A 26806-nucleotide genomic window follows, 5' to 3' on the forward strand; every position below is an offset into this window, starting at 1 on the left:
CGTGTGCTGTCTGAAGGTTCCGCAGTGGCAGCGACGTTAACTACGATTGGGTCGTACTTTATACGTAGCGCGGCCCGCTTTAAGTGGTCGAAGAACGGGCAATTTATTCATGCTCCTATTCTCTAACCGCCTTTATACCGTGTAACTTGTTTCGACAAAACTTGACGACTAACTGATGACGGCCACCACTGTGTAACGGCGTGGTGAATTTGTTGGACTGGGTCATCAGACCTCTCATCCTCACCTTGGACTCCTAAAATGGTCTAGGCTCGCTACTTGTTGTTAGCCTTTCTGCTTCCACTAACGGACGTTTCCACCTAGACGCCACGATGGGGTCACGGGATCTGGAATCCTTGGCTTTTAACAGACCATCCCAAATCCAAAGAATGCAGGATATAAAATCTCATGTATCGTAAAGATAAACAAATGTTGTTTTTTTAAATACACAAGAGATCCTATCTAATGTGTTTACATCTCAACCAAGACACAATTGTTGTTTAAGGCCTGAACTCTGACAAGGATGCGCGCTGGACTGTCGTTCGGACTTTTCGATGGTCCCGGGTTTATACCCTGTCCGCTTCCTTCCCCCATCGTCCTGCGGGAGGTTTGGACTTACACTCTGAAGGAACATCAAAAACATTTAAAACATTTTACAAACAAACAAACATGCAACGAGCTATTGGTCTAAACTGCCCACAGGTTGCTACGTCGCAGGTCATGGCATTCTGTAACAATTGGTTTTTATGATTACTTCTAGGATGTAAGGATGGTGAATTGTGTGTTTACTCACTCTAGTTTCTATCGCCAACATGTGTAGAGTGAAAAAGTTGGTGTTGTTGTTGCTGTGTGAATTGTGTATTTTCTCACTCTAGTTTCTATCGCCAACATGTGTAGAGAGAAAAAGTTGGTGTTGTTGTTGCTGTGTGAATTGTGTATTTACTCACTCTAGTTTCTATCGCCAACATGTGTAGAGTGAAAAAGTTGGTGTTGTTGTTGCTGTGTGAATTGTGTGTTTACTCACTCTAGTTTCTATCGACAACATGTGTAGAGTGAAAAAGTTGGTGTTGTTGTTGCTGTGTGAATTGTGTGTTTACTCACTCTAGTTTCTATCGCCAACATGTGTAGAGTGAAAAAGTTGGTGGTGTTGTTGCTGTGTGAATTGTGTATTTACTCACTCTAGTTTCTATCGCCAACATGTGTAGAGAGAAAAAGTTGGTGTTGTTGTTGCTGTGTGAACTCACAACGTCCAGGCAAACAGCATGTTATCTTGACATTTCTAATTAATATTTACGAAAAGACCTCGTGTTAACTTCACCAGTGACTCGGCTCAAGATTTACACACGAAACCTCATGGCCATAAATTTTATTTATTTATTTTTTTATGCGTGCGTCTTTTCGTCCTGACTTCGTCTTACCTCCCCTTGTTATTGTTCTGTGTGACACATACGCCATTCTACCTGCCAGATTGCCCCGTTGTTTATGACTATATTTTTGTTTGCTTTATAGGTAGGACGTAGTGTTTTTTTCCCCTTTGGTTTTGTTTTTTAATACCCTCCCCTCTTGACAGTGTGGCCTTTTCCTGGCCAATAAATTAGAGTGTGCTAAAACCTGTCGAGATGACATTGGCGTAGTAATCTCCCTTGCTATGCTGTGAAAAGACGAAGTAGATGTTTCAAAATAAAAAAAAATAAAATGGAGTAGACAATAACACAGAGCGCTTGTCACTCATAAATTCTCCGAGCAATTACTTTTAAGAAGAAAACTTGAAATGGAGGAAGGGAGGAGAAAATGGTGCGGGGTGGGGGGAGAATGGAGGAGAAGGTGTGAATTTATGACACGGGAAGAGAAAGAATCCAGTGACACTGTAATGGAGGGCGAGTGGAGAAGGAGGGAGGGTATTGCCATTTCAGAGAAATGGCAACTAGGTGATTATCTCCCCAGATTTCAGGAAAAGGGTTGTATGTTTTCTAGTCAATAATTTAGTTGAACTTGTTTTCTGATCCGCATCCAACTGTCTGTCTGTCCGTCTGTCTGCGTCTTTTGCGTTCTTCTCATTCTCTTTTTTTTTTTTTTTTTTGTCATTGTCTCCCTTTCTAGTTCTATATCTCTCTCCCTTTCTAGTTCGCACATATGAAAACTCTCTAGAAGAATATACATGTAAGTATAACACTGGTGCTCTCTAGATGGACAGATCGCTTATGGTGCCTCTAAGATCCAAGACTGACCAAATATCTCGGTATTATTGGATGGCTGCCAGGTCGTGTGGTAAGCGCTCTATAGTGCCGACGCGAATGTCTCTGGTTCGAACCATGTGAGCCCCCAATCTCCTGCCCCGTTGGAGGTTTGGGCTAGAATATAACTATCTTTAGTTCTAAAGGAACATCCAAACCACGGGGGGAAACACAATTTTTAAAGTTTCTGAGGAAGAAAAGGTAAAAAAAAAAGAGAGGGGAGAGGGGGTAAACACGGGTGGGAGGGTCTGAGAATGACGTAGTAAAAGTCTGGCTTTCAGCCATTAAGATGACAGACTCTGGTATGAAAGTGGTCCAATTACTCTGTCCGACGCTTGTCGTGAATAAAAGGGATGCCGGTTAACTTTCTGTCAAACAGATGGATCCTGAGTTCAAGAAATTACCTGTTTGCCATACACAAACCAAACAACGATTTCAACAGGGTACAGGACATTCAGCAATCAGCACCTCGCGGATTGTTGTCACGCCATTCCCCCTTCCCTCCCCATTTCCCATTGCTGTCCACTCACACTATCTACTCCAGGGGTGCCCAACAGTTTTCAACTTGGGAGCCATATACATTTCCATCCCAGGTCACGGACCTCTCTGGACAAAAATAAATCGTTGAGCCCAAAGCAATCAAGCCTCTGTTAACAATGCGGGCTGAAGTTTCCAAGGGCCGGATAGTGCCGTATTACGAGCTGAATAAGGCTCGCGTGTCGCAGTTTGGGCATCACTGATCTACGTCACTCCCCCCTCCCCGCAACTTCTCATTTTTGTCCCCACTCGATTCCCCCTCCACCCCACTGCAGACTGATGGCGTTACTGAGGGGAAAGACCTAAACAGACCATCCATCTTTTCAGGACACTTTGATTGCTGACTACAAAGGAAGGGAGCTAATTTACTCGGGGTGGAGAAATAAATACCCCCCGATGATCCAAGCTAAATGGTGATATTTGCGGCCCCATTGACTGATGATGAATGGGCGCCCCCTCGCTGTGACCGTAGACGCGCCACTATCTCTAGTGACTAATTGACAAAAGATAGTAAGTTGTACCGCACATTTCAAACGATGATAGGCGAGTGGCTAGAGAAAAGGGGGGAGGGCAGGCCGTACACACTCTTGGGACTATCCTTCAAAGTGAACAGTAACACATTACCCCCCCCCCTCCTCACAAACAATAACACATATGATCCCCCCCCCCCCCGTTCACTCATAGATTTTTGTGTCATTCCGGAAAGTATTTATTGTTTGAGATTATTGAATAGAGGGGGGCCATAGATGAACTATCGCGAGGGGGGACCAAGGGGAATATAAGAAAAAAAAAAGACAGTATGTAGAGGCGGCTAATCACAGGGACAGAAATGCATTAACCTCCATCGTTTCTTTACGGTAGAGGCGTTGTGGTTAAGTGATTGGCTTCCAAACCAAGAGATCAGGGGTTCAAATCTCGGAGAAGACTATAATTCTTAATTTCAGGATTTTAAGATGCCCCTGAGTCAGTCAAACTGTGAGTACCTGACATTAGTTATGCTTGTGTCCTTTCAAGATTCAAGATTGATCGGAATAATGGCACTTTTGGCGCTGATTTCCAACTGGACTTTCTTCAATTTAACAGGCTCCAGATTGTATCACGATAGCTACATGGACAGGAGATCTCTTTGTGGGATTTGTACATGGGGGGATATCTGCTTGGAGCTGATATTTGTTAGACATAAGACTTTCGGCTATGTAGATCTAGTAATATACGTTTGTATTTGTTTAGATGTTGTTAGAGGTGCTGTGACAGTACGTCGTAGGGATGCTGTGACAGTTCGTCGTAGGAGTGCTGTGACAGTTCGTCGTAGGAGTGCTGTGACAGTTCGTCGTAGGGATGCTGTGACAGTTCGTCGTAGGGATGCTGTGACAGTTCGTCGTAGGAGTGCTGTGACAGTACGTCGTAGGAGTGCTGTGACAGTTCGTCGTAGGAGTGCTGTGACAGTTCGTCGTAGGAGTGCTGTGACAGTTCGTCGTAGGGATGCTGTGACAGTTCGTCGTAGGAGTGCTGTGACAGTTCGTCGTAGGAGTGCTGTGACAGTTCGTCGTAGGAGTGCTGTGACAGTACGTCGTAGGGATGCTGTGACAGTACGTCGTAGGAGTGCTGTGACAGTACGTCGTAGGGGTGCTGTGACAGTTCGCGTAACCCAATCCCTCCACTTCTCCCGGTCAGCAGTTGTTCTTAGCAGGATATCAAGAGAGAGGCCGGTCCGTTCCTTTACGTAATCCAGCCAGCTTTGGACGACCTTCCTTCGTGCTTCCACCACTGTACCTTAAAGGATGACTTTAGACAGTGAGTCATGTCTTACAATAGGACCAAACCAGCTCAGCTTTCGTCTCTTCGCAGTATTGAGAAGTTCCTCTTTTTCTTTTTTTGCCAGCCAAAATGTTAACTTGTAAAAGAACAAACTCATTTGTCTTCTTTTCCTGGTATCTGATACCCAGCAGTTTTCTGTAGCATTTACTCTCAAAGGCTTGAATTCTTCTTTCATCCTCAGTGTTCAGTGTCCAACTTTCACAACCATATAGATCTAGGTCTAGGAGTACTGTGACCATCAGCGAAGAAAACAGTTTTAATTTTACTGATGTTAGTAAAGTAAAGTAAATTTTCCCTTTCATACCTTGTGACCTATGATGTTTTTGTGGCCCACGGTTAACGAGGGTGTCATGTGGCCAGCATAACGGCCAAGAGCCTTTACTTTTTCCAAACTAATGTCAGGTACGCATTAGAGCTGGGTGGCTCAGAGGCGCCCAAAGATCTCGAAATTAAAAATCCCAGTCTTCACCAGGATTCGAACCCGGGACAAACGGCTCGGAAGCCAAGCGCTTTACCTCTCAGCCAGAGGGTTTTCATCTTTTGTTTGAAATCGTGTTATGTTCGACTCTAGGTATTTAAATGTGTCATATTCTTCTATTGTTTAACCATTCAACTGTATACACCATCTCGTACTATCTCCACCACAGACTAGTTAGTCTCTAGTAGCTCATGCACACATATTCACACACACACACATACTCACACATACATATCCACACATGACACACTCATATTATTATAGCTTTCATATAGCGCTACTTTCATGCTTATAGCATGCTCAGAGCGCTTTTGGTCCAATCTCATTTGTGGACCAGTGGGGGGGGGGGAGGGAGGGGGTATCTAGGAGTTGGTTTTCCGTGCTGCCTTTAGGTGCTCAGTAAACACATACATACACACATATTCACACAAACAAACACACTCTAACACACATATTCACACACTGACACACTCAAACACCATTGCTTCTTCACATAACTCATCGGAGCCTAGTCTCAGTTATCGTACTCGGCGGCTTAAAAAAAAAAGTCATAGAGGGGGTGGGGGGAGAGTATTATAACGCCTTAGACCCCTTGCTAATCGACTCAAGTATTTGGCAGACATCAGCGCCCCGTTGGTTAATAACCTTCTCAAAGAAAAAAAAACCCCGACAACTTGACCACATGTTCCCGAGGACAGGAGTAGATAATGATTATCAGCTTTCTGACAAGTTATCTCTCCAGCTTTGACAGCTTGTCAACCTGGTTATCGCCCCCCCCCCTTTTTTTTTTGCGATGCAACTTGAAAGTGATATTTACCTATAATGACTCCTTCTTGTCAATCTGTGCCCCCCGCCCCCATCTCTTAGATCCGCGACTGAATTTAGTACCTGAACATTTCGTTGACTATCTTCTTTCCGAAAGTCCACTTCACGGGGAGCGGTCCAACCTCCCTCCACCCCAACACATCAGCCTTTTGGCACGGCACCTGATCAGAGATAATAACTTACTAGGTTTTAAAAACCCAGACCACCAGGAAGCGAATGGAGCTAAACAGACGAGGCTTGTGTCAATGATCTATCCTAATAGAACTATTTCCACGTTCTACTGTGTCCCTTTAGTGTAGAGAAGAACAGGGACATAAAAAGCAACGTTGATGAAAAAAAAAAGAACACATACCTGAAGACCGAATATTAAAACTAAAATAGAAACTAAAATTATGTACCAGGATAGGGCCATAGTTAAACTTAATTTCAATTTCGTTGTTCGTTTTTTTAAATGTTTATTTATATTTCAGAATTTTCGTTTATGTCCTTTTAATTTTAATTTATATTTCATGTAGAGCTGTTTATTTCACTTTAAAGAAGTCGTGATTGAAGCATTATGAAGAATGTTTTCTTTTCAACATAGGTCTACTTTAGTTTCCTGATCTTTATCTTATTACAACAGATTTTTGTGTTCAATATTATCATATCTTATTTTAGTCGTTTCATTTTTTTTGTACCAAATAACATCATCATGTGTTGTCCCCATTATACAAAATGTTAAATACTGTTGTAACCCTGCCTTGCACCAGTGCTTGAGGTGCGCACTAGCGCACTAGTGAACGTAAACAGGAAGACACTAGGAGAGAGATAATAACATTGCATCAGGGATTGTGAAGAGTCTGAATGTTTGGAAACTAAGAAGCCAGCTTTTGGTGCTGCCTGAAGGTTGTAGAAGGGACCTGGAGCGAAGCGGGGAAGGCTGTCGTTGGTCCACATTCGGGTTGCTGTTTAAAGGACTGGTAAATTAGTAGAAAGACTCTGAGGAAGCTGAAGGATGCTATGTGTTTGTCCTAGTGAATAAACACCTGTATTTATTTCCTGTTACACTGTGTTGAGTTGCATGCCTATTCGTTGAGTGCCTAACCTAGAGTTACAACAATTGGTGTCAGAAGTGGGATTTAGGCAGCTCAACGAAAGGAAACAATGACAACGCTGAGGAAGCTAGATGAACTAAGCTGTAAACAGTTAAAAGAGGAGCTCCGAGCCAGGGAGCTGAGGATCTTCTGTGCCAAAGAAAAAATGAGAGAACGCCTTCGACAAGCCTTGCTGGACGAAGATGAAGATCCGGACTCGTATCTGTTCGAAGTACAACCAGATATCAGAGAGCTCATGAATACCGTGACAGATCAGATGAACTCGTTCCAGGTACAGCTAAAAGAGGTCAACGAGCAGATCTGTACCATGATTAAACAGATAGGTATCAGTACCACGCTGAACAAGACTGATGAAACGTTTGATACCGTGATGAGCAAGACCGACGATCAGATGGCTACCATGACGACAGGTATAAACAATCCGTTACTCAACGGAGACGCCGTTGATGGTGGCGCTGTCTATGACTGTAATAGCGAGCCGTGCAAGCTTGGCTCCTACGACAAGAATCCTAACATTTGTTGTGAAAGTACTGAGCACAGATCTGATCATGCTATCGTGATTCCTGCCTACACTCAGACGTTGAAAAATAACTGTGATGACGGGACCTCCTCAAAGGGAGAATTTGAGCACCGGAAGACCTGCCAACTAAGTATTTGTCCTGATACCAGTATCAGCAAGAGAAGCGCTGATGGTGGTACAGCAGATGGACACATAGGACGTTGTAAACGTGCCCCACAGATATGTCTTTCAGACAAGCTTAAAGATTATACCGTGTTTGACAACCTGGCCTCCTGGGGGCCCACGGCACATCGAGAAAGCCTGCTGGAGCAACGTGTAAGACAAATGGTCTTGATGACCTACGCTATGACATCCACTGCATCGCTTCTTGCCATGAGTCTGCCGTCGGTGGTAACTAAGAGAAAGGCCAGACAACGAAAACGACTTCCCCTTAACCAAAGGCAGGTCAATTGGAGCAGAAGGAGAAAGCGGCACCTGCAGAGAGCAGTGTGGATTGCTTTGTGGGGAGCACGATCAATGCAATCTGTGACTCCCACTGACCGACCTCCACCTGCACTGGCCAACCGTGAACATGTTTCTTTTCGGGACGAAAAGACTAAGGTGGGGGTAGTGTTGTAACCCTGCCTTGCACCAGTGCTTGAGGTGCGCACTAGCGCACTAGTGAACGTAAACAGGAAGACACTAGGAGAGAGATAATAACATTGCATCAGGGATTGTGAAGAGTCTGAATGTTTGGAAACTAAGAAGCCAGCTTTTGGTGCTGCCTGAAGGTTGTAGAAGGGACCTGGAGCGAAGCGGGGAAGGCTGTCGTTGGTCCACATTCGGGTTGCTGTTTAAAGGACTGGTAAATTAGTAGAAAGACTCTGAGGAAGCTGAAGGATGCTATGTGTTTGTCCTAGTGAATAAACACCTGTATTTATTTCCTGTTACACTGTGTTGAGTTGCATGCCTATTCGTTGAGTGCCTAACCTAGAGTTACAACAATACTTTCCATCGAAAACAATTTTAATAAGACACGAGGTTAGGTTCAATAAGACACGAGGTTAGGTTCAATAAGACACGAGGTTAGGTTCAATAAGACACGAGGTTAGGTTCAATAAGACACGAGGTTAGGTTCAATAAGACACGAGGTTAGGTTCAATAAGACACGAGGTTAGGTTCAATAAGACACGAGGTTAGGTTTAATAAGACACAAGGTTAGGTTCAATAAGACACGAGGTTAGGTTCAATAAGACACGAGGTTAGGTTCAATAAGACACGAGGTTAGGTTCAATAAGACACGAGGTTAGGTTCAATAAGACACGAGGTTAGGTTCAATAAGACACGAGGTTAGGTTCCATAAGACACGAGGTTAGGTTCAATAAGACACGAGGTTAGGTTTAATAAGACACGAGGTTAGGTTCAATAAGACACGAGGTTAGGTTTAATAAGACACGAGGTTAGGTTCCATAAGACACGAGGTTAGGTTCAATAAGACACGAGGTTAGGTTTAATAAGACACTTAAGAAAAAATACTAGGATAGGTTAAATACGATAATTGTCAAGGTTTTAATAAGATACAAGGCCAGGTTTTAATAAGAGACTAGGATAGATTTTAATAAGATAATAGCCTAGGTTAAATAAGACAAACCTAGGTTTAATAAGAACCTGTGTTAGCTTGAATAAGACACCCCTGGCACCAAAAGATTTATGTTTCTCATGCATGTTGCCCTCAACTTTGATCGCTACTATCCCCCATTGTGTACTCCCCCATTGTGTACTCCCCCATTGTGTACTCCCCCATTGTGTACTCCCCCATTGTGTACTCCCCCATTGTGTACTCACCCATTGTGTACTCACCCATTGTGTACTCCCCCATTGTGTACTCCCCCATTGTGTACTCCCCCATTGTGTACTCACCCATTGTGTACTCCCCCATTGTGTACTCCCCCATTGTGTACTCCCCCATTGTGTACTCCCCCATTGTGTACTCCCCCATTGTGTACTCCCCCATTGTGTACTCACCCATTGTGTACTCCCCCATTGTGTACTCACCCATTCTGTACTCACCCATTGTGTACTCACCCATTCTGTACTCCCCCATTCTGTACTCCCCCATTGTGTACTCCCCCATTGTGTACTCCCCCATTGTGTACTCCCCCATTGTGTACTCACCCATTCTGTACTCCCCCATTGTGTACTCACCCATTCTGTACTCCCCCATTCTGTACTCCCCCATTCTGTACTCCCCCATTGTGTACTCCCCCATTGTGTACTCCCCCATTGTGTACTCTTCCTCTTTGTGTCCTGGCATGATCAGTGTAAACATTTGTATAACAACAAATAAAAAAGCCTCAAGAATAAATGGACATCTTTAAAGTATCGAGCAGAAAGATTTCAGTAAACGGTAAATAATCGGTTCATAGACAGGGTTACCGAACGTCCGCCATAAGGAGAAAGAATGTCCTGTCCTCCTATTAGGGGTGTGCCCTCCGTCCGGCATGCATTGGCCTTAATCTGTAATTCACAATAAATGGCATATTGTTCAGGAATCTTTGGTATCTCCCGATTCTAACATTTTAAACATTTTCTTTGGGGGTCTATTTCCTTCATATATTCAAGAATTTTTTTCTTTTTTTTTTATCTGCTAATCTTATATCCTGAAGATCTGTGATTTTTTTGATTTTTTTTGTCAGTAGGATTCGCAGGTAGCTAAGTTTGCAAGTGCGTTTCCATTCAGAGACTTTTGTTGTTTTTGTTTTGTTTTCACAAAGAAGATGTAGATTGTAGAGCATACAATTCGAAACAAAAACATTCTTGCACCGAGTTTATCCCTGACCAATCGTTATAGAAGGCCTATACACTGGGCTATTGGTCATAAGTGCCCACGTGTTGTGACGTAACAGATCAGTGTTCAGGCCTTCTATAACCATAGGTCTCGATTCTACTCGTATTCTGTGTTTGGGAAACGACAAACCTGTGTGAAATGTCAGAGAAATGTGTTATTATATAGTTGTAGGTATTCGGCTATTGATTTACTGCCATGTTTCATCCAATAAATCGTATGATCATTAACTTTGTCTTTTTTTTTTTTAATGTTGTCGTTTTCTAAAGTTTGTTTTCCTTTTTCTCTTCCTCTTGGCGGGAAGCTGTCAGGTAATCTTATTCACAGACAGCGACGTATTTAGGCCTGGAAAGGCCCTAAGCTATTTGAGATATGGGGCCCTTCATAATTATAGATATTATTTTATCAGTGATAAATAGTTATTGGGTTGGGGGGGGGGGCTAAAGCTATAGCTTGTGTTGCCTAGAGGTCAATCCGGCCCTGTCCATAGACCAAATCTCTTGCCCTGTCCATAGACCAAATCTCTTGCCCTGTCCATAGACCAAATCTCTTGCCCTGTCCATAGACCAAATCTCTTGCCCTGTCCATAGACCAAATCTCTTGCCCTGTCCATAGACCAAATCTCTTGCCCTGTCCATAGACCAAATCTCTTGCCCTGTCCATAGACCAAATCTCTTGCCCTGTCCATAGACCAAATCTATTGCCCTGTCCATAGACCAAATCTCTTGCCTTGTCCATAGACCAAATCTCTTGATTTCTTGATGTTCAACTTTAAAAAAACCCAGCCTATTAAGAGCAGATAACTTGCCTAGTCAACAGCACAAGTATCGAACTAATCCAGGCCAAATGATTTAGATCGAACAAGATCAATTAGGGACAAAAAGCGTGAAGTGTAGCAAGGTGGTGGATGTGTGTGTGCGTGAAGGATGGTTGGATTAAACTAGTCTCTGTAGTCTAGTAAACTAGTCTCTCTGTGCTAACATTTCGTTTAGCCTCATAACTTGTGAACAAGGCTCCTAAATCCCTGGTTCTTCCGTCCTGTCTTCTGTCAACTTGTCAGCAGCCAAAATATAAAAAAAAAATGTCCATTTCCTGTTGCTTTATTTCCAGTGCATGGCTACCCACGACTCCCCCCCCCCCCTCTCTTACACACAGACACACACCACACACACACACACCACAACTCCCTCAGGGTGTAATTAAAATTAAAACAGAACTTGCCTGTGTTTTGATTGGCCATCGAAGGAAGATCATCGCTATTTTATTATTTTTTTTTTGTGAAGAGATTCTTTAAAAAATCGAGTCGGAGGAGGGTTAAGTAAGAATAATAATTGTTTCACATTATTTAGATGTCGATGTTCCTATCATAGAAACATCTGCTCCATTACTATACGCGAATGTATGCCATGAAGTCCTCGTGTTCGAACTAAAACTACTCATTACTTATAGAGTAGCATTTTTATGATTTCGCATACATTTTTTCCACCGATTTATTATGCAGAGGCCGCGATCAATTTCGACAGACTCCACGTAAAGCTACTTTCAACAAACAATACGTAAAATTCAGTAACTTAAACATATTACACATACACAACTCGATAGTCTTTGAATAGACCACACATAAACAACCTGAGAATCTTTGAACAGACTACACGTAGACAAGTTGAGAATCTTGAATTGACTACACTGACTTCGACTATGTATCAATTATTAACATTAGCCACAGAACATTACAAGTTGAATATAGTTGATAACAACATTCAGTTCTATAAAATAAGACTTTATTAACCACTGGGAAATCCGTCCAGTCTTCCTAAAACGTCGCTATATCAAAACTACTATTCAAAACACAACCTACTTCTAGCATAACGCCATGTTGGTCTCTTGTTCGCCTAAGTCTACTACGTCATTAGTCTGTCTTACTACGTCATTACTTTACCGTCGCTAAAACTATACACAATATATTTATCTAACAAAACTAACCTACTCTCTAAACTAGTACACTACAACACGTAGACAAGTTGAGAATCATTGAACTGACTACACGTAAACAAGTTGAGAATCTTTGAACTGACTACACGTAGACAAGTTGAGAATCTTTGAACTGACTACACGTAGACAAGTTGAGAATCTTTGAACTGACTACACGTAGACAAGTTGAGAATCTTTGAACTGACTACACGTAGACAAGTTGAGAATCTTTGAACTGACTACACGTAGACAAGTTGAGAATCTTTGAACAGACTACACGTAGACAAGTTGAGAATCTTTGAACTGACCACACGTAGACAAGTTGAGAATCTTTGAACTGACTACACGTACACAAGCTGAGAATCTTTGAACAGACTACACGTAGACAAGTTGAGAATCTTTGAACTGAGTACACATAGACAAGTTGAAACTCTTTGAAAAGACTACACGTAGACAAGTTAACTATCATTTAGCAATCAATAGTAAAGTTCCTTCTACCCGCGACCTTGTAATCTATGGGGCAGAGAATGTAACTATCATCTATTTCTTTGGCCGGCATACAACGAGGATGTCATGTGGCCAGCACAATGACCAACCAACACAAAAACAGATGAGCCTTACATCATCTGCCCTGTGTGTAGTGCTTCTGTGTGTAGTGCTTCTGTGTGTAGTGCTTCTGTGTGTAGTGCCTCTGTGTGTAATTCTTCTGTGTGTAATTCTTCTGTGTGTAGTGCTTCTGTGTGTAGTGCTTCTGTGTGTAGTGCTTCTGTGTGTAGTGCCTCTGTGTGTAGTGCCTCTGTGTGTAGTGCCTCTGTGTGTAGTGCTTCTGTGTGTAGTGCCTCTGTGTGTAGTGCCTCTGTGTGTAGTGCCTCTGTGTGTAGTGCCTCTGTGTGTAGTGCTTCTGTGTGTAGTGCTTCTGTGTGTAGTGCCTCTGTGTGTAGTGCCTCTGTGTGTAGTGCTTCTGTGTGTAGTGCCTCTGTGTGTAGTGCCTCTGTGTGTAATGCTTCTGTGTGTAGTGCCTCTGTGTGTAATGCTTCTGTGTGTAGTGCCTCTGTGTGTAATGCTTCTGTGTGTAATGCTTCTGTGTGTAGTGCCTCTGTGTGTAATGCTTCACAATGGCGAGTCTTTCCAGTGAGCTTCCACACTCATGAATTCAACACTCGTCTTGGATTTTACATTTTGTATATTTCAAAACATTCTTGGAGCTTATACTTGCGAAACATGTGCACGTGTGTCTATTTATTCAACTCCTTATTGAATATAAAGAAACATTTAAGTCGAGTGCGGGAATTCCCGCTGGGGCCTTTTTTTTTTTTTTTTGGGGGGGGGGGGACATGTAAGCCAAATTTAATTTTAAGATGACTCTATTTTGAAAATTATGACTGTCAAACCAGAGTTTTACAGAGTGGCAAGTTTTTTTTAAAATAAATAAAACTACATTAACTATCCAATTTCTAAGAAAACCATTAGTGACTTTTTTGAAGTGCCAGTCAAGTAGCCTCACTATTTTCACGTTTTGCCTTCCAGCCATCCATGAAGAGAGTGCAAACTATTGGTAGGAATCGTACAAAAAAAAATAAATAGAATTCTCCTCACAGCTCTAGCAAGACTAAAATAAGAATCTTTAACTCTAATGTCAAGGCGGTCCTACTGTATGGTTCTGAAACATGGAGAACATTTGAAGCAACAACACAAAAGTACAGACCTCCATCAACAGATGTCTTGAGAAATATCCTAAAACTACACTGGTATGACAAAGTAGAAAACACCAAACTGTAGAAGATGTGTGGACGGAGAAATATTGAGGGCAGATCTTAGAGAGGAAGTGGAGATGGATTGGTCACACCCTTAGAAAAGATACCAACAACAGAGCTAGGCAGGCCTTAGAGTGGAACCCCCAGGGAACAAGACAAAGGGAAGACCAAAAAGAACGTGGCGACGCTGTATACTAGAGGAAGCCGAGAGGACCAGAAAGAGATGGGAAGCCATTAAAAAAGCAGCAAGAGACTGTGGAGAGTGTGGAGAGTGGCGTGTTTTTTACCGAGCCCCTATATTCCAGGACGAACGCTAAGGAAAGATGATGGTGATTATACAAAAAATAGATATATATATATTTCTTTTATGATATAAATAATGAATTACAATAACAAGCAGTTATAAGCTATTTAAGAGTGCAAATAGTCTAGCAGTAGGCGAACACAACAATAGAAAGGCATGGTGGTGACGTCAGCTATCCTTCCCAAATGAGCGTCTCAGGCATGCGCATCCGGTGAAAGGGGGGATAAATCTGAAGGAAGCGGAAGTGCATGAATGTCTTGATGATCTAATGACGTCATTACATTGCTTTAATTGAAAGTGATAAAAAATGGTGTTCATAAAAATGTTTTTAATTTTTTTTTTTCTGTCAATGTTTCAAATGAGATGTCGACACAAATGCAACAAGTTCCGCCTTGTGTCAATCTTTGTTGCTTTTTTTTTTTTTTTTTTCAAAGTTAAACCTTAAAAAAAAAACAATTGGGAGGCATAAAATCGCAAATAAGAGACATTTTTATTTTAAACAAATGAAGTTTGAATTAAAGCTCTCCAAGTAATTTTAAATGTCATATATTTGTACAAAGCTTCTATCAAGTCCCTCTGTCTGGTCCAATGTTTGTACACGTTACTTCTCCCACTTCCCATCGAGTTGAATATCTATACAAATATTTATTGTACCTAACAAAACATAATGTAATAAAAAGAAAAAGGAATCAATTATTTAATCAATTATTGTTAATTAATTACTGTGGTAATGCTTCTTATTCAGAGATGTGGCTATATAGAGAGTTGTTTCCCTTACAACTTTTTGTACACGTGTTTTCTCCCATGTCCCATTCTCGACCCAAGTTGACATTTGACATTCATATGACAATACAGGAATCAATCCAAAATTTACTAAGTAAGTAATGGTAATTAATTTTGTTTTCTATAGCAGAAAGGGAGGTAAACCCTGCCATCTTGAGACAATTGGCTGTAATAAGCGGTTATTCCTCCTATATAAGCTTTGTGTTTTGTCTCCAGGCCGGAAGAGACTGAGTAGTTAGTTCTATTGAGTCAGATCATGACGAAACTTTTCTTTCCACAAACTAAAAGCACCCTGCTTTCATGTAGGAATAGAATAGTCAAATATGTCCATATAAGACATGAACATTTCAGGAGCAGAGGCGTAACAAGGTACCTGGATGCTTGGTGCCGAACTATCTAAAAAACAAGAGAAAAACAGAAGGTAGAACTGCTCTGGTTAGAGAGTAAAAACAATAGAAAAAAAGATACATTTTAAAAAACAAAGCTTATCTAAGGGAAAGAACAGCTAATTACTGGCATTTATTTGAAAATTATAGGGATTAGCTCACTTTATGCTGCATTAAGCAAAATTATCTAATTAGTACTAAATGATTAACTAATTAAACTCCCAGATTATCACAAGGGTCTTCGACACATCAACTGAAGCATCAGCTATACCCCCCCCCCACCCCCTGCCTTCTTCCAGCTGGACATCCCTTGAATAGACGTCATTACGACAATCTATGTTGCCACAGAATCGAGTTCTAGTCTTTTTGGCCCGTTTCCTATTTGTGTCTACTCTCTAGTCTCCAGAAACAGGAATGTTTGTATCAGTAGCAAACAAGAAAACATCGACATTCTAGACCGGAGACGGGCAAGTGGAGGGCAGTAACCTAACAAACTTATGAAATTTTCACGATAGCGTCCCTTGACAATTAATTCATATTCCTTTACTGTTGAAGATAATGAGTAAAAACTTCTCAATCGACAGGTACAGCTCTATGGAAGGTTGAGAGTAAAGGGACTCGGCCAGGTGAGGGATCATTAAATTTGTGACCCCCCAATTTTCCTGGGGAAAAAAAATCCACCATCAGGACAACCGATCAACTTGTCATGGGGCATACAAACTAGCACAACCAGTCCGTCAGACGAAACAAAGTCCAAACTTGACATTTACGACCCTGATTGACACATTGGGAAAGCGAAGTCACCATTAACGTCATTCGACGCAAGGCCGCCCCCCCCCCCAACCAGCTCTTGTCACATCGCCCCCCCCCCCCTTTTTTTTTGTTTTTACATTTTTCCATTCTCTTGTTCAGCGCCTATTACATATGTTCCATTCTTTCGGTAGTAGAAACAGGTAAAAAAATAGAGGGGTGAAAAGTACCGCACAATAAACATGTAGGTAAAGGGGGCGTTAGGAGAAAGAACAAGGGCGGATAATTTATAGATACAGACAAGTTATCTCCCTTCATGCCACGGCTGGGCTTGTATTTAAAAAAAATAAAGATTTATTTCTATAATCACTATCATAATTATTCGGCAGAGATTGCTTTTATGACAGTCCCATGTGTGTCATGAGAAGCTCGAGACAGGTGTGTGTTTTTCAAGTTTTATTAAGAAGATCGATTGCCTTTCTTGATTTGCTAGTAAACTTCAGGCCCGTGGGCCGTCACTTGTAACATGAAATGTGGCCCTTCTCTTGATGTCCTCTTTTTCTATCATATTTTATGGCCGGTTGTAAAAGTGTGCAAGCTCTGTGCTTTTCAAGCTTTTCAATAGTGATATGAAGGGGTTTAGTAAAAATGGAGTTTGGTGACTGGACCCTTTTTTTGTCTGGTTATTAGGTCGTTCTATGTAAGGTATATTAGAAAGAGAGATGGGAGGGAGGGGGGGAGAGAAAAACAGACAGCAAATGAAGATATAGAAAAAAGAAGATATAGAAAGAGGAGTAGCAAACAAAGAGATAAAAAAAAGAAAAAAGATGAAAAGAGAAATGAAGTTGAGAAAAGGGAGAGAAACGAGTAAAAAAAAAAGATGGGGAGAGATACAGAATAAAATGAAGTAAATAAGGAGATGACAAAGTGAAAACATAGAATATAGTCAGTCAATCAGTCGGTCAGTCGTTGCTTGTAAATGCAGACACACTTAGGGACATAGAATATAGTCAGTCAGTCAGTCGTTGCTTGTAAATGCAGGACTTAGGGACAAAGAATATAGTTAGTCAGTCAGTCGGTCAGTCGTTGCTTGTAAATGCAGACACACTTAGGGACATAGAATATAGTCAGTCAGTCAGTCAGTCGTTGCTTGTAAATGCAGGACTTAGGGACAAAGAATATAGTTAGTCAGTCAGTCAATTGTTGCTTGTAAATGCAGGACTTAGGGACAAAGAATATAGTCAGTCAGTCAGTCAATTGTTGCTTGTAAATGCAGGACTTAGGGACAAAGAATATAGTTAGTCAGTCAGTCAATTGTTGCTTGTAAATGCAGGACTTAGGGACAAAGAATATAGTTAGTCAGTCAGTCAATTGTTGATTGTAAATGCAGGACTTAGGGACATAGAATATAGTCAGTCAGTCAACTATTGCTTGTAAATGTAGTGCTTCGCTCGGGACGTTGGCTAGACTCGACAGGAGACTGGTAGCTAAAATCTCATCCCACCATCAGCAGGCCACTTGGCCTCCAGTTCGGTGGCCGTCAATCTCCCATCATCTGGTTCCTGTTATGCTGGTGATAAGCCACACACACACAACACACACACAACACACACATGGACATGGTGAGAAGAAGGTTTAATGGGGGGCAGGGGGCACTCGAACATGGCCGCTCATTGTTTCTTGGTGTTGGGTCAAAAGATATAAAAGGGAGAGGGGGGTGGAGAGTGAAACATATGGAGAGAAGACTGTGGGGGGGGGGGGGGGGGGTGATCAGCAGAAGCCATGAGTCGTTATACAGTTTTGTTCAGCTGGACTATTGCACCGTGGGGTACTCGAGATGCATGACATGATGGGGCGATCGGCCCCTTGTACATGTAGCTCGGGTGTGTTGTCGTTTGAAAGTGAAGTCTCGTTAATGGGGGCGTATTCAGGGCGCCGGGAGTTAGGAAGTAAAACGTGTTTGTATTAGCGTTAGCTTGTTTTTTAATACAGGCGTCAATAACGTGCACATTCACTCTCTCTCTCTCTTTCTCTCTCTTGGTGCAATAATAAATGATATATATGTGTCTGTGGAATTCCCATATTGATCAAATTATTTTTAAAAAACACATTAGTGTTTAATATTTAAATTCAATTTAATTAATAATGTAAAGATTTTTTTACAAATCAAATAAGAACAGAAAACTAAAATGTTATTTAACCTTGGTTAGGCCAATATTTTTACTAATAAATCTCAAACTATAGAAAATATAAAGAAATTGTAACAAACGAATAGGGACCTATTCCATTGCAGTATAGTAACGCCATTAGTAAAATCACTAAATTTAGAGATCTTTCCGGACAGAAAAATAAAAAGTAAAGTAGCAATAATACATACAACACTGAACCTTAATTTACAGATAATTAAACAAACCCTAATGAATGCTCAAAAAGACACAAAATAGAGGCACATTTCTTATTCCATATGCTAGGACAAATTCGTACAAGAGCTCCTTTTTCCCTAGTGCCATTAGAGAATGGAATGGGTTTCCTGAATCAGTCAGGAAAACCAACAACAGAGTTTAAGACATTGATTTAACATGCATGACTGGATTGACACATGACATACGTATCATTTGAAGACCAGTCTTATAAACAACTTCCGTTGGGTCAACTAGAGTAACTTACTGGAAGCACTCATCGTCACCCTTTACTCCCCACCTCGCACCTCACAAGTGAATGACCGGCCTGAACCGGTAAGATGTCACGCCCCTAAGGGAAGATGTGCCCCATGGGTTGGTCACATCACACTTGTGACTTGTCCGGCTTCGCTGTCCGGGGCTACGAGACTCAATCTACAACCCGCCTCTTTCTGACATCCAGTGACAGGGCCAAGTGACAGTGATTCTCTCAGTCAGTACTTCGTGACTTTCTGGAACAAGTCATCATCTTGGTACTTGATAACTTTTTAAAAAATTTTTTTGTCCTCTGGAGTCCTCCCACAAGACATCACCGCTCTCAGTTCTAGAGTTTCTCTCCTCTAGTATTTTAACAAGGTGACTGTCCAGTCACAAAGCTGTGACAACCGAAACGTCATGCTGATTATCATGGCAATAACATTCAGGAAACTTCCAGAGGAGAAAGTTGTACCTACTCACAGAGTGTGACACTTTACAGAAGAGAGTATACGTGCATTGGCTCTACTTTTGAGATGTATGTCGCTCTCCTATACTCGAATGCAATTAGCGACAATACACGGTGAGAGAGAGAGAGAGAGATAGACCTTTTATACCCAAGAGAATATGTAAAATAGATTTTAAAAATCGTACTGTATTTCACGTGCAAGCAGACCCATTTGTGACCTACTTTCTTAGCCACAAACAACACAGAAAATACCGTTGTCTTTTCACCATCTTTTCAAATGACAGACAGTAGTTGTCCTTTTACAGCACGAATGTCTGTCTAGTTGTTTTTGTAAGACTTTTACAGCACGAATGTCTGTCTAGTTGTTTTTGTAAGACTTTTACAGCACGAATGTCTGTCTAGTTGTTTTTGTAAGACTTTTACAGCACGAATGTCTGTCTAGTTGTTTTTGTAAGACTTTTACAGCACGAATGTCTGTCTAGTTGTTTTTGTAAGACTTTTACAGCACGAATGTCTGTCTAGTTGTTTTTGTAAGACTTTTACAGCTGTCTCTTTTGAAGACTATGTGCGGAGGTGTGGTAGCGTCTGTGACAGTGAGGGCTTTATCTACCCACGTCTACATCCTAGCTACTGGTAAACATGTCTATGAATACAACAACAAAGCTAGTCGATTTAATAAAGAACATTTATGGACTACTAGTGTATGAATTATACCATATCTTGACAAGTTTATAGCATGTGGTAAAACTGGGTATTAGCTGTGGAAATAAACATGATTTATTTAAGTGATACCCGACCTACGACCCGCGGGCCATATCCTGCCCATGACGCGGTAGTATCGGAAAATTCTGCAAATAATGCACAATAAAGCTGACAAAGCTAGGTTCCATTGAGACGAACTTTTAGATATAGATCTATATTTTCTGGGTGCTAGGAGCCGGCAGACGATAGTCGGAAATTTTAATGGCCTCCAGCACAAACCAGTCAGTGTACACATGACCAAAACAACATCATTTTGACTGTACCGATAGCATTAGCTTCAAGATATCTCCTTGTAAATCACTCAACTAAATATGTTACTGAGTTAAGATCGTATATCACTAACTAAATCTCTCTCTCTCTCTCTCTCTCTCTCTCTCTCTCTCTCTCTTCTCTCTCTCTCTCATACAGACCAACAAACACAATACAAAAATCGTTGGGGGGGGGGGGGCGTTTTAAATGGTAGGGTAGTGGGGGGGGGCTGCATTAAATCAAAAGCTCATTTTATATCCTGTCACTTCTGTCAGGCAGGTAACAATGCAAATATATCCACACACCCTTAGACAATCATTCTCCTGGCAATCAAACAATCATTCTCCTGGCAATCAAACAATCATCAGTCAGGCTGTAAATCATGGCTGATAGCACGAAGAAGACTTTATGATTACCTTTGTTGATGTGTGTGTGTTTTTGTGTGTGTGAGTGTTCAAGTAACGATTCTGTGTTCGCTCGTACGTGTGTATGTGTGTGTGTGTGTTGTTTGTGTGTAGCTCATAGTTCTACCCTTCACTCTGGTATTGGCATTGCATGTAACATATCCCCGTCACCACCTTTAACCTGGTACCATACAACAGTTTAGCTGTGCTCGCTACACAGCTGACGCGTAGATTGAGATAAAAGAGGGAAGGGAGGGGGGGGCGAGCCTTTGATACGTGACTACACCCTGGGTAGCACTAATGACTTCATGAATCATAACATCAAAGGCTGGTGCCAGATCCATATCAATATATTCACACCACACTCCCCCCCTCCTCCTTAACAGTACGCCTATGTGTTGTTCTTTCACCTCCGCAACCTCCCCCTCCCCACCCCCCCCCCCCCAAAAAAAAATTTATTCCACGAAAATAAAGCCTGTTTTCAGACTTAGGGTTGGTGAACGGGGCAGAGATGAAGTTAAAGAAATGTTAGGGGGGGGGGGGGGGAGAAAGGAAAGAAAGAACAAGAAAATGAAGCGAGAGAGAGAGACACACACACACAGTGAGAGTATATATCCAATGTCAAGATTTGTCAGATACCTGGGATGCTGATGACAGCTGTGGACGGCAGATAAACTTGATAACAAAGGTACCCAATTCAGGTTATCTTCCATCGCTCATGTCGTGGCCCGGCTGTCCGTGTTCCAGTCATACTTCACAAAGGATGTACAACAGCCTGCCGTCAATGATTTATCCGAATAGCACTCTGTGTGTTGTTGGCTTGAATCATCTCTTTGTTACTCTTTTTTTTCACCTCTCTCTCTCTCCCTCTCTCTTCCAAATGATACGCAGTGATCCTCAGTTATGTTTTCTTTTGTTCCCTTCCTTCTTTCCATGACGAACTTTGTTTAAAGTTTACTGCTCCCCCCCCCCCCGCCCCTAACCCGAACCTTGAGAACAACAACTTAACATTCCATCTTGTATCTTATCGTTCTCAGACGTTTGACAAGACAAGAAGGCTGTTAGAACCAATGCTAAGGTCCCATGTCTCATCATGTCAGGAGAAGACATGTGCAGCCCCAGACACGGACAACTTTTTGTTGTCCCTAAACAAGGTAAAGAAAATCGAATGGATCATTATTATTTTCTTAAAGAAAGAACCAATTTACAGAAACTATATGCGTCATTTTTGTTAAAGGCGTCATTTTGTTTTAGGCGTCATTTTTTGTTTAGGTGTCATTTTGTTTAGGCGTCATTTTGTTTTTCATGTTTGAAACTTGACATCATTTTTTTTTTTTTAAATAGTAATTTTATTGAGAACTTGGGGGTGTGTGTAAGGAGGGGGGGGGGGCTGATGTGATATCTAAAAATAAAATAGATTCATTCTTTTTTTTTGTAACAGTTTGAGAACCTCTGTATCTAAGTCGTCTGATGGACGAACAATAAAAAGAAAACTAAGGCACGAACGAAGCACAAACTAAATCCCTTTTTCGTCAGGCCAGACTTTTAGTTAGGCAGACGTTAGCGAAGTCGTGAAAACGTCAGACGCCAGAGAGCCATTTTGTTGATGTTTAAAGATTATGAAAGCCCCGCTAAGCTGCAGTTTTGTCTAGTCTATAAACACACCGCGATTTTATTTTTTCTCACAGTGCAATAGATTTTAAGGACTTTTGATTAGCTAAGTTCCTCTAAATCATTCACGTCTGTTTTAATGCTGAGGCCAATGGCAAGGAAGCATTTGAAGATACGATGTGAAAGACAGACACTGAATAGTTTTATGCGGACAAACTTGAGTTCTTTTCCACTTATACAAACAATAGGAGGTAGGGTGCGTCAATAAAAACAGCTTGAAGCAAATATCACATTTCACTTCGTCAGGTTTGAATACATTTAGCGCTGAAAGATACAGAAAAAAAAAGATGAGCGGGTAGTGTGATGGTCTGATGGCTGTGGTAGATGTGACTGTGGTGATAATGGCTGCGGCGGTTTTGATTGTGGATATGATGATTGTGGTGGTTAATGCGATGGTTTTGAGTGTGGTGATTATGATTGAGCTTATGGTGTATGTGGTGATGGTTGTGGTGATCATGGTTGTGGTAATGATGGGTGTTGTGGTGGTGTTGTGTTGATAATGATAGTTGAGGGGATTGTGATGGTTCTGATTATGATTGTCGTTGTATTGGTTGTGATTGTGTTGGTGATGGTTCTGTTGGATGTTGTGATTGTGTTGGTGATGGTTCTGTTGGATGTTGTGATTGTGTTGGCGATGGTTCTGTTAGATGTTGTGATTGTGTTGGCGATGGTTCTGGTGGATGTTGTGATTGTGTTGGTGATGGTTCTGTTGGATGTTGTGATTGTGTTGGTGATGGTTCTGTTGGATGTTGTGATTGTGTTGGTGATGGTTCTGTTGGATGTTGTGATTGTGTTGGCGATGGTTCTGTTAGATGTTGTGATTGTGTTGGCGATGGTTCTGGTGGATGTTGTGATTGTGTTGGTGATGGTTCTGTTGGATGTTGTGATTTTGTTGGCGATGGTTCTGTTAGATGTTGTGATTGTGTTGGCGATGGTTCTGTTGGATGTTGTGATTGTGTTGGTGATGGTTCTGTTGGATGTTGTGATTGTGTTGGTGATGGTTCTGTTGGATTTTGTGATTGTGTTGGCGATGGTTCTGTTGGATGTTGTGATTGTGTTGGTGATGGTTCTGTTGGATGTTGTGATTGTGTTGGTGATGGTTCTGTTGGATGTTGTGATTGTGTTGGCGATGGTTCTGTTAGATGTTGTGATTGTGTTGGCGATGGTTCTGTTGGATGTTGTGATTGTGTTGGTGATGGTTCTGTTGGATGTTGTGATTGTGTTGGTGATGGTTCTGTTGGATGTTGTGATTGTGTTGGTGATGGTTCTGTTGGATGTTGTGATTGTGTTGGCGATGGTTATAGGGGTTGTGATAGTTGGGATGCTGATTCTGGTGGCTGTTGTGGTGATGATAATTGATGTAGTTATGAGGGTTTTGGTGCTGATGGTTGTGGTGGTTGTAGTCTTGGTTCTGATGGTTGTGGATGTTGTAGTCTTGGTTCTGATGGTTGTGGATGTTGTAGTCTTGGTTCTGATGGTTGTGGTGGTCGTAGTCTTGGTTCTGATGGTTGTGGTGGTCGTGGTCAACGTTTTGGTGCTTGTGGTGCTGGTGGTGACTATTGTGGTAGATATCTTATCTTATCTTATATAATACAGACGTTACTTCAAAAAAAAAGAAGATGATTACGTGACAAAGATTATACATTGTGATGATGATGATTGTGGTGGCTGTGTTAGTTATGATTGTGGTGGCTGTGTTAGTTATGATTGTGGTGGCTGTGTTAGTAATGATGATTATGGTAGTTGTTATGATGATGATAGTGTTAGTTGTGAGGATGACTATGGCCGTGGTTGTAATGGTTATTTTTGTGGTGGATATGATGATGATGATTGTGTGTGTGGGGGGGGGGATGTGATTGTTCTGATTGCCTTAGTTGTGATGATGATGATGGTTATGGTGGTCGTGTTATTTATGAATGTGGTGGTTGTTATGATAATGATGATGATCGTAGTGGTTATCATGGCTATGACTATGGTGGTTGTGATGACGATTGAAAGAAATGGTTATAATGTTCGTGGTACACATGAACATCATGAGTGTTGAGATTAAAAAAATAAAAAATAAAATGCATTTGTATAGCCAAACTATTTCGCCAGCCAGAACACGAGTAACAAATGTCGCTTAGCGATCCACTATAAGCATATACAGAATCAAACGTGTAACATGAGATGTCACAGCTGTGAAGAAGTCCTGGTCGTGCTCAGTCATGCAGAGCCGGAGTTTCGCGTATGGGTGTACTATATCAAAGCTGTAGTGTTGTCATCTTTTATAACTGGGAGGACAAACCGTCGAAATAAGACAATGTCGTGGCGGGGGTGTGGGTGGTGAGGTAGGTGACTTACAAAACGCAAGGTGTGAGGTTTTGACGTTTAGAATGTCACAATGTTGACATTGATAAGTGACATCTGTGAAACGTGGTCTCAGAAATCGCACATATGTCATCTACCTGTGTCAAAAGGAAAGGTCAGAGACTTTGGACGAGGTCACAGAAAGAGATGTGAAAGAAACAAGAATACACTATATGAACAGCGTTGGATTGATGATGTGGAAGCAGATCTGCAACAGCTTGGGGTTAGGGCGTGGAGACGAAAGGCCCAGGAGAGATCTGAATGGAAGGATGTGTTGAAGCAGGCCAGAGCCCTCCATGGGCTGTAGCGCCACTGGGATGGATGGATGGATTTGAACAGCGTTCTTTCAGACCGAAGCATTAAACTTAAGCCAATAATAGAACATGCCTCCTCCGTTTGGGACCCCTCAACTCAAGAAAACATTAAGAAACTGGAACAGACACAAAATAGAGCAGTGAGAATCATAACAAACAAATATTCACATTTGATTTAGAGTAACACCTTTGGTAAAATCACTAAATTTAGAAACCCTTCAGGATAAAAGACTTAAAATTAAAACTCTGAACCATAATCTTCTAATACAAGAACAAAACCTAATAAAATACTCAGAAAGACACAAAGATAAAGGCGCATTCCTTGTTCCAAATACTAGGACAAATGTGTACAAATACTCCTTCTTCCCTAGTGCTATTTGAATATGGACTGGGTTGCCTGAGCCAGCCAGGAAAACAAATGACTTGAGCAAAGTTTAAGTCATTGATTAACATGCTTGTCTAGATGACCTAGAGACACACATAAGACGTAATCCTCTTTTTTTTTTAAAAGTAACGTCTGTATTTAATAAGATAAGATGATTAGCTCGGCACTTTAACATTCGCGTGATCTAGATGTGCACTGCGTGTTCTAGGTGTGCACTGCGTGTTCTAGGTGTGCACTGCGTGTTCTAGGTGTGCACTGCGTGTTCTAGGTGTGCACTGCGTGTTCTAGGTGTGCACTGCGTGATCTAGGTGTGCACTGCGTGTTCTAGGTGTGCACTGCGTGATCTAGGTGTGCACTGCGTGTTCTAAGTGTGCACTGCGTGTTCTAGGTGTGCACTGCGTGTTCTAAGTCTTTGGGGCGAAGTCTGTTGGAAGTCGAAATAGTGTAGAAATAAGTCGTCGAATCTGGACTTGATCGTTTTGGTCCTTATAAGCGGCTGGTCCGATCAACCAGATTCGGTAGTTTAATAAGATTTGTTTCGGTATTTTAGGATTCGGTCCGAATAAGCGGCAGGTCCGATTAACCGGATTCAACCATATGGTAAGTAGTTTTGGTTTAAATTTCTCCTAGGAAAACAATAAAGTCAGGACTTTGAAACTTTGGATTTGAAAACAAAAATAAATAAATAAATAATAAGTAGAATTAAGGCTAGTGTTTCAAGTTAATAAAAATGTACTTTCTATTTCACCCATGAAACCTCTAACTGTAACTTTTGTTACCACGTGCGTCGTAATGAGGGACACAAGAAATGATTCTTTTTAATTAGTAGGCCCAACTAGTCAAATGGTTTGATATTGAAGCATATCAACTTAACAAGTAAAATTCCCCTTTCAGACTATGTGGTCTATAGGGCGGATGACGTAAAGGTCATATGCTTCTATGGACCGTGGTTGACGAGAGTGTCATGTGTCCAGCACAACGACCAGCCACCTTTACTTTTTCTCTGTCTAATGGCAGGTACCCATTAGAGCTGGCTGGAGGCGCCCGAAAAGATGCCGAAATAAAAAATCCCAGTCTTCAGCAGGATCTGAACCTTCGACACTCCGGTTCGGAAGCCAAGCGCCTTGCAACTCAACCACCGCGCCTCCCAAATGAACAAACCTAAAGCCCAAAGGACATAATGACAACATGTCCTTGTCAACCAGTTTGCTGCTAATGCTACATCCGAAGAGAATTGTCTACGTTCTATCCTAGAGTCCACTGTATCCATTTTT

At 41.6% G+C, this 26806-nt stretch overlaps 2 protein-coding genes across 2 annotated transcripts; both read right to left on the reverse strand.

Annotated features, from left to right (window-relative positions):
- Positions 1 to 9214: 9214 nt before the first annotated feature.
- LOC129924398 (acrosomal protein SP-10-like) lies at positions 9215 to 9811 on the reverse strand. The gene has a single exon (XM_056018615.1). The coding sequence runs from the start codon at positions 9809 to 9811 to the stop codon at positions 9215 to 9217; it is 597 nt and encodes a 198-aa protein (XP_055874590.1).
- Positions 9812 to 22937: 13126 nt separating this feature from the next.
- Positions 22938 to 26802, reverse strand: LOC129924399 (mucin-2-like). The gene is made up of 2 exons (XM_056018616.1): positions 26694 to 26802; positions 22938 to 24040 (listed from the first exon to the last, which is right to left on the reverse strand). The coding sequence occupies exons 1-2, from the start codon at positions 26800 to 26802 to the stop codon at positions 22938 to 22940; spliced, it is 1212 nt and encodes a 403-aa protein (XP_055874591.1).
- Positions 26803 to 26806: the final 4 nt, after the last annotated feature.

Source organism: Biomphalaria glabrata, chromosome 2 (genome assembly GCF_947242115.1).
Source record: "Biomphalaria glabrata chromosome 2, xgBioGlab47.1, whole genome shotgun sequence".
NCBI lineage: Eukaryota > Metazoa > Mollusca > Gastropoda > Planorbidae > Biomphalaria > Biomphalaria glabrata.